Source organism: Pelobates fuscus, chromosome 5 (genome assembly GCF_036172605.1).
Source record: "Pelobates fuscus isolate aPelFus1 chromosome 5, aPelFus1.pri, whole genome shotgun sequence".
Taxonomy (NCBI): Eukaryota; Metazoa; Chordata; class Amphibia; order Anura; family Pelobatidae; genus Pelobates; species Pelobates fuscus.
Window position 1 is genome coordinate 283,448,358 of NC_086321.1, and position 8,771 is coordinate 283,457,128.

The following is an 8,771-nucleotide window of genomic DNA, read 5'->3' on the forward strand; positions in this document are numbered from 1 at the left end:
GGGTGGCTTGAAGGTGATTAGCCTGTTTCTAACGGGGTGGTCATATCCTTCATTTCTTTTTCATATTTATAATTGATCTTGAAACAGGCATTGAAAGTCATGTTTCAGTGTTTGCAGATGACACAAAACTCTGTAAAGTAATACAATGTGAGCAGCATATTACTTTGCTGCAGAGGGATTTAGATAAATGGGACTGGGCACTCAAATGGCAGATGAAATCTATTGTAGAAAAATGCAAAGTTATGCACTTCAGAGTAAAGGATGCCCAAGCGACTTACAACCTTAATGGTAGTGAATTTGGGATAACCACACACACAAGAAGAATTTGGGAATTGTAATAGATAACGAACTAGGCCACAATGTACAAGGTCAATCAGCAGTGACTAAGGCCAGTAAGGTATAACAAGGGGCATTCATTCTCAAAACGAAAATATAATTTTGCCTGTTTATGAATTACTGGTAAGACCACACCTTGAATATGCTGTGCAATTGTGGTCACCTGTTCTAATAAAGGATATTATGGCACTAGAAAAAGTGCACAAACGTTTTCTTGCAATTGTAACTTGAAGGTAAAGGGGGCAAGATAGGTGGCAAACAGACAACATGAATGTCTGCCTTGTTATTTGCATTAAGTGGATATATTCTAAGGTTATGGATAAGTGTAATTTTTGCAAATGAATGGCCTCGAATGCCCCTCTGGTCTTTGTATTTAAGATGGTATTTTAGAGCTAAAGCTTCCTCTTTCTATCTGTCGTTCTATCTCTTTCTCATTTCTTGTAAGCTTGTGGTAAAATATACCATATTACTATGACACTTCCACCATCAAATGAGTAAACCATTCTATTTCCTTTTCAGAAAATATAGCATTAAGAATAGAAATAGTCGCTATTGCTTTACTTTTTGTATAAAACCCACAGATATACTTATATAGACAATGCAAGCAGAGACGTAAAAAAAAAAAAAGACTAAAGGATCATATGTAGTTAGAAATGGCTCCATTATGTGTTCATCTCTCCCTTGTGTTATTTTCTGTTGTTTGAATATTTACAGCGTTTGGTCTCTGCCTGTCCTTTTAGTTCACATCTAGTAGCAAGATTGCAATAACCAGTAATGGGAGATACAAAAATGTCTCCTAATGAAAACGTATTGTTACCTATCGTCTCCTTTTTCCCCCCCAGAAGCCTTTGCAGATGAGCCACGGTACTCTGAGTGCAGCTTCCTCTCCCCACAAGAAGTATGGGGACCACAATTCACCTCAAAACATAATCCGACCATTGAATTTCAAACCTACAGCTTTGAAAAATTCCTCCACGGAGAGTCTGATACAACAAGGTACCTATTTCAATTCCAAGCACTTATAATAGCTTAATATGCCCGTTTACCTGCATCCTCACCCACTGATAATTAGCATTAATTAATAGACTTGTTGAACACTTGTTTAGGACATTTCATCAGAATTATATATATATGTATTATATATATATATATATATATATATTTTTTTTTTTTTGTATCAATCGGCCGGGATTTACTGGGGAGTTTAATTCAGTGACTAAGACTCCACAGGTAAATCCCTGACAAAACTACAGTGGACCACATGTCAATTGAGTTTAAAGTAGATCTCAAACTTGTTATATAGTGTACCTTGTGTAGTCGCTCTCACTGTTAACTAACACCTGTCCAATCCATATACAGGGTCCTTGCCACCTTACAGCAACCAGAGTCATGGAGGCCAGAGCAAGACTGTAACCTCCTTATACCAGGGTGGTGATACTCAGAAGACAGATCTGGCCAATGCCAAGGTGAGTTTTTGATAAAGAATCTGTGAGATAGTTCAGTAGTTCACTTGTTGTGCAGTCTGAACAAAACACTTTGACGGGAAATATTTTTTTTCGGCAAAATGTTGTTCATGGTGCTGTTCGGCTTGGACAAATTTTGGTTTTGAAAGACAGTCAGAAAATGCATTGGAAATGGTGCCTGTAACTAACATAGCTACAATATTGCCTGGCCTAATGGCTACACAATATCATGCATTTTTGCAATGCCAATGCTGATCTGCAAAAATGTGATTATTATATATCTTCACTAAAAAATGTGAATTGATTGAACTTCGTTTTATAATGCAGCATTATAATCTTTTAACTTTTTCTATTTTGTATTAACACAGTATGGGTAGAAGTAGTCATTTCAGGTTTATCCAACAATTAAAGGAAAAAGTCAATGGTGAATTGACCACCTACTCACTCACCCCTTCCACCTTCACAGGAACAAAGCTTTCCCACACATCCAGTCTCTAGTGTCCTTCAGTGTGGTAAAAACAGTGCCTTATCAGCTTCTCCCAACTGTATCTGCGGAGGTAACAGGCATAGTCACCTTGCAAGACTCAGCCAGACAGGTCAAAACCACTACAATGAAAAGCATCTGAAAAAGGGGGAGCAGCAGAAGAAATGTAATTCAAAATACTTTTCATGTATCACCAAATTTAGCAACAACTTGGAAGGGAGAGGTTAGCGGCCAATTGCATTTCAGCTAGCAATAAGTGAAGAGCAGGGTAATCCAACTTGAGAAGCCTAAACTCGAGGATGACTATTTACTTATTCAATTGTGGGGACATTTGTGAGTATTAGGAATTTAGAATGCTCTTTGTGAACGTTCAATTTGGACATTGTTCGGTGGAAATCACAACAGCTGTTGGGCAACCAGGTACAGAGCAGGCCACACACTTTTATTCTCTATCCAGTATTTCAGAGGGTCCTCGCTAGGAGACAAAAGAGGTTCTGACCATTTCAGAGGCACTACTATTCTTTCAGCTGCTGCTGTTTCACATGTTCCCACCAAACTGCCAACATCCTCAGCACAAACCGCATCTGTTTTGCTCTTCTGTCTTGGGGCTATGCTTCTGCAGTCTACTGCTGGAGGTAGTAGACTGCAACAACATAGTAGTTTCCATGTGCACATCTTCCTCAACCAGCATGCTTCTCTTTCCCTGCAAATAATATACCATGTTAATATATCTGTCCCTTCAGTATGTCATGGTATATCAGAATGCCACTTTTCCCTTAATCCTAGGATCACACGGAGTAGCTAGCATTAGTTAAGGCAATTGACAATTTGTTTGGCACGCATTGAGTAGATTATTCAGCTTTCTGACCACTTCTTCTACATTGGTGTGGAGTGTGCCACCAGTAGCTAACTCCCTATTTTCTAGGAAGGTATCCATCTTGTTTATGAGGTGGGTGAACAAGGGGATGTGCTGTCCAAAACTGGCATTAACATGGCTCAAAGTTTCTGTTATGTACCTAAATGGAATAAGAACTGACACTAGTTCCCACTATTATTGTCCAATCCTCATGCCACAGTGAGGAGTCAATGCCGATGGAGTGGTGGGAAAATAGACTATGAATTTCCCTTTGATGTTCCATAATTCTTTCCAGCATGTCTAAAGTAGAGTTCTACTGCGTACTGGCAGTTTGTGGTAAGCCCGCTTTCCTCTTGCTGTTGTCTCAAGATTTGGATAGCCCTTACACTACTGTGGAAATGCCCAGCAATCCTACTGCAATGCTCACGTATGGTTGCCACTTTTGTGTTGGCACCCTGAATTGCACCCTTCACTATAAGACATAGGGTGTGTTAGAGGTTTGACCATGAAGTCAACATGCAGATTAATGCCTATCCTGATCTCCCAACCAATTTGACACCATTTGTCCAATTGCTGATCTGCCAACAACTTTTACACCATACGTTAGATTGCCTGCAGTATGTTTGCTGCAGTGTGTTTTTTTTTTTCATCACTTCAGTATGTAGCAGGACAGATTGACAGCCCTACTGCTCTACAGATACACTCCCAGACTGACATGCTGCTAAGCTCAGGCCTCCTCCACTGCCCCACAATTCCCAGGCACTGTGGGCTACCACCAGTGTGCTGTCAAGGAGAGGAAGGCATGCTGGTCAATAGGAGCACTCCATAAATCTATAGTGAAAGGCACCCACTGACCTACTTCAATAGTAGCACTCAGGAACAGTATATAGTGATCCGATGAACATTTTGCTGAAAGTCATGATTGCCCTAGAGCTGGACAATAAGGCTTGTTTTAAAGATTTGGTATATTTGCCCTCACCTTGCATAATAGAATAAATGACCAAAGCTGTCTCCCACTCCCACAAAGGCACAGCAAGAGTAAAACACAGTCTGTCTCCCTCAGTAGCTGCAGTAAAGTGTTTTTTAGACTTCTGCTCCAAAGTATAGATTGTTTTACTGCTTTGAATTTTTTTTAATATATATATTAATAATAATATACGATTTATTTTTTAATGTACAGAAGACAATTATATATTTTCTCCAGCCATTATTAATGGAATATATTTTCTCTCCTATTCTATACTATAGGTACTACTAAGTACATATTAATACCATTTTGTTTTTTTTTGTTTTTTTTCAGCAAAGAATTCTGGCATACTCTGGTGTGCAGTCTCGAGGTTTGGCAAGTTATCCGTACTTCTCTGTGAATCACACAGGTGAATGTCCAGCTGATGTTTAATTGTATGAACCTCAAGTGACCACATATGTCTAATCTATTAATGCATGTGTTTCAGATTACCACATCTCTGACTCTTCTGATCATCCAACCTTGAGTTCTCCACCTAGGCTGCCAGGACACACATTTACCCCATGGACTCATCCCTACTCCCCACAGAGACACACTCCACTCAGGTGAGAAACTAATACATTCAAAAACCATAATGCTACATGTAAGATAAATATGCACTCCATATTCCTCAACAAAACAAATGTAAAGGTTACAGGCACTGGTAGATCTATACTTTTAATTAATTCCTTCACCATGAGGGGATTTCCAATCACTTGCCACCAAAATCAATTTTTCCTGTGTTAGGGAAAGTAATGTGTCAAAGTATTTTTATAATGTCAGTATTCACATTTCATCATCATAAATCACTTACAGAATAATGAAGTTAAAGTTCAGTTAACAAGATTAAATTATATTTATTGATTGCCAATGTTTTTCTATTTTTCTTAACTCTGAATCTATGCTGCAGTCCTCTGGATGTGGATTATTTAACCCACAGATACCTTAATATTCTTAAATATTCTGTAATCACCCAAGCAAATATCCATCACAATATTGCCCATATGTTGCCTCATATACCTATGAATTTTGCATCGTATTTTGTCATATTCCCTCTATATGTGGTTAAATTGCACCGTAAAAAATATCTTTAAGTAGTCCCATTGCCCTTAACGTTATGGACAGATGTTTCATTAAATTATGTTTACAAGGGTGCCAATCTTGTAAACACCATGGTGGGTTATGAGGGAATACCTCTAATGCTCATGATGGGTGAAGGCGTTGAAGTGGTCAAAGTGTCTGGAGTTTCCTAGTGCAGTATTTCTGTTCAGTGTTACCAGTTTTTAATGGTTTAAAACTAAACAAGAGTCCTTTGGAGCATTAGTCTGAGCAACAATGGGGGGAGATGATTGGCAGGAAGTGGTTTTAGCTTATCACAGTTGCCCATGGCTGGTATGAATTGGTACTTTAAAGGTACACTATAGTCACCAGAACAACTACAGCTTATTGAATTTGTTCTGGTGAGTAGAATCATTATCTTCAGGCTTTTTGCTGGAAACACTGTCTTTTCAGAGATAATGCAGTGTTTACATTACAGCCTAATGATAACTTCACTGGCCACTCCTTAGATGGCTGTTAGAGATCCTTCCTGGGTCATGGCTGCCTAAAATGCATCCAAACATTCAGTATCTCCTCCCTCTCCATACAGGCACTGAACTTTCCTCATAGAGATTCATTGATTTAATTTATCTCTATGAGGAGATGCTGATTGGCCAGGACTGTGTTTGAATCATACTGGCTCTGCCCCTGATATGCCTCTTTGTGAGTCTCAGCCAATCCTATGGGGAAGCACTGTGATTGGATCAGGCTACCACTTCTGATGATTTCAGCAGACTGCTTGTTTTTTTTCCGGCAAACAGCATGCAGATCTACAGCTTCTGGCTTGAATACAGTAAGATTTTGCTATATTTATGGAGGCATGAGGGGCCCAGCGGGGCTAGATGGTGGTTTAACACTATAGGGTCAGGAATACATGTTTGTGTTCCTGACCCTATAGTGATCCTTTAAGTGGGGTTTGGACTGTGGGTGTTCAGGAACTCTCCTGACTACCCACAGCCCATCATTAGTGTGCTAGAATTTTTTGTACTATTGCAACTCTGAATGCATAGCTGACTCACACAGAATAATTGTCTGCCCATAAATTGTGTGGGAGTGCCTTAAATTTGGTGGCCAGCCTGACTGACAGCCCCATTCATGGCTAATCATGCACAGAGAGCAGCTGTGAATGGTGCCAGATCCTGAAATCAGCTCAGACGATGGAACTGCTAGGCAGATTTGAAAATGCAGGTTTGGTTTCCAGAACCCATTTTTCATGGGATAGACTCTCAAAATGTGGGATTGTTCTGGAAAGAAAAATCTGGATGTTTGGCATCTATTATGAATAGAGGGACAGCAAAAGGGACTCCAAAGAATTTAAATTGTTATAGTGCCTAGAGTGTCCCTTTCATATAAAATATAAGATGAAGTAATGTTTTGTTATCATTAGTGTAATAATGTTTACTTTGGGATCCTGATACATGCCATTCATATTTCCACTCATTACTCGGCAATTATCAGGACTCCCCCTCTCATGTCATCAGAACTCCTCCTCCCTCTGGATCCCGATGCCCTGAGGATGGAGGAGTTCCGATGATGAGGCAGGGCGAGTTCCGATGATTGCCGAGCTGTGAGGGGAAAAGTGAGGGCATATAACAGGAAAGGTCTTCACTTTGTTCTGTAAAATAACAGTCTTTAAGGTAGGATGACAGAAATGTATTGTGTGATAGTTACCGAGAAATTGTTGAACAATGCAGAATATCTGTTAAAGGACACAAGAAATGTTTTTTAAAAATTTATGTTTTATTAATATTACAAGAATTCTTGCAGCATGCCTTTTTAAAATGAAGCATATGTAAAAAAAAATACCTGAAAATCCACCCCCTACTTTCACAGAACACTCTGCCATATTTATACAGCTTTGTTTAGACTGAGGTAGAATCCGACTGTTATACTCCTGCATCACTCCATGAACAGAGTGATGATGTCATCAGCCATTGCCCTGTGTGGCTTAAGTAGTGTCAGTACATAGTGTACCTGGTCCACAGACCAAAAGGTGTATGAATATGGCAGAGGGATCTAGTGTTCTGTGAAAGTAGGGGACAGATTTCCAGGCATTTTTAGATATACTTCATTTAAAAAAAACATATCTTTTCATTATATGCTGCAAAAATTCTTATAATAATAATAATAATATATATATATGTTTTAAATCTGGTGATAGTTGTCCTTTAAGTTAGAATAAAATGTATACTTTGCTGCCACCAAGTGGGTTGTTATAATTATTACCTGCCTGCCAGTAATAGAAAATCAAACATACTTGCTTTTACCCCAAAGTTATGCAGCTAACCGATTTTATCTAATTAGCAAAATCGTAGGAGGAAGTGTTATCTTTGTTATCCATACTGTTCTCATCTTCCTCTAGGGTTTCTAGCAGGTTTCATCAAGATATGGCAACCAAGACTCCCCCAGACATTCCATCTCATCCACAAGGCATCAACATTAAAACAGAACCGCTTACTTCACCAATGGAATGTTCAGTCTCTCGGCACACCCCATCGCCCCAGCACAGGAATACCACGGAACTCCACCACCCTTACTCCATTATACGGCCATGGCCTTTGGTGGATGAGAGATCAGGCCATTCCAATAGGCATCTGCAGTTGCCAGTAGTTTGGAACCACTAAAGTGATGGGAGTTTGGAGTATACCAGTAATAACTGCATCGAGGATGTCTTTCCACATACAAAGACATAGGGGAATTAAGGTTTAAACATTTTTGACCTTAACAGCATGGCGGCTCTCTGCTGTCACGTTTTAAATATTAGTTTAGTGGCATACAGATCTTTTACCTGGCTAAAAGCCTTCAGAAGCTGCTGACCACCTGCAGACCCCTTTTGCACTTTATGGTACCCTTGGGTAGATAAACAGAACTTATTTGCAAGATGCTATCTTCAGAAATGGGAGCTGTGAAGTAACACCTACATATGCTTGATAAGGATTGCCATCTGGAATGAGGGGAACTAGAACTATGCTGTTTCTATATGAACTGCAACCATCTTTATTAAAATGTTGGACAACATTACTATAGATCAATTTGTGTAAATAGTTAAATAAAAGACACAGTTGGGATTTATTTGTGGTGATATTTTATTCAAACTAGAACATATGTTGAAATATAAAGATATTGACACATAAATAATAATGCTTAATGGTGATCTTTTTATGTAATAATTTGAAGAGTATATTGTATTCTATCATGTGCTGTACACAACTGTATTTTCATTGGTTCATGTCTCAACAAACGTTTTTGGGTTTTGGTTTTGGGAGAAGCACACAAGGATAGCATAAATAGAGAGAGACATATGATGAAGATGGTGAAATGAACAGATGGGAATTGGGAGAAATACAATGGGGCAGATGAAGAGACGTACTCTAGTAGGGACTGATAGAAATAGGCAAATGCAATGCACAAATACACAATGCAATGCATTCGCAGACTGGTACTCCACATAGATCAACATCCACGTTTACACACATTTGCACTCTTCACGAACGCAGTCCTTCAGCTAGCAGCTAGCTTCTGCTTATT

At 39.1% G+C, this 8,771-nt stretch overlaps 1 protein-coding gene across 1 annotated transcript in view; it reads left to right on the forward strand.

Moving 5' to 3' along the window:
- MEF2B (myocyte enhancer factor 2B) overlaps positions 1-8,122 on the forward strand; it is a 30,548-nt gene extending 22,426 nt beyond the window's left edge. The window contains exons 4-8 of the mRNA XM_063457297.1: positions 1,179-1,332; positions 1,696-1,802; positions 4,440-4,515; positions 4,594-4,711; positions 7,606-8,122. Of these exons, the coding sequence (XP_063313367.1) occupies positions 1,179-1,332; positions 1,696-1,802; positions 4,440-4,515; positions 4,594-4,711; positions 7,606-7,867 (717 nt within the window). The 3' untranslated portion in view covers positions 7,868-8,122. The remainder of the gene's footprint in view (positions 1-1,178; positions 1,333-1,695; positions 1,803-4,439; positions 4,516-4,593; positions 4,712-7,605) is intronic.
- Positions 8,123-8,771: the final 649 nt, after the last annotated feature.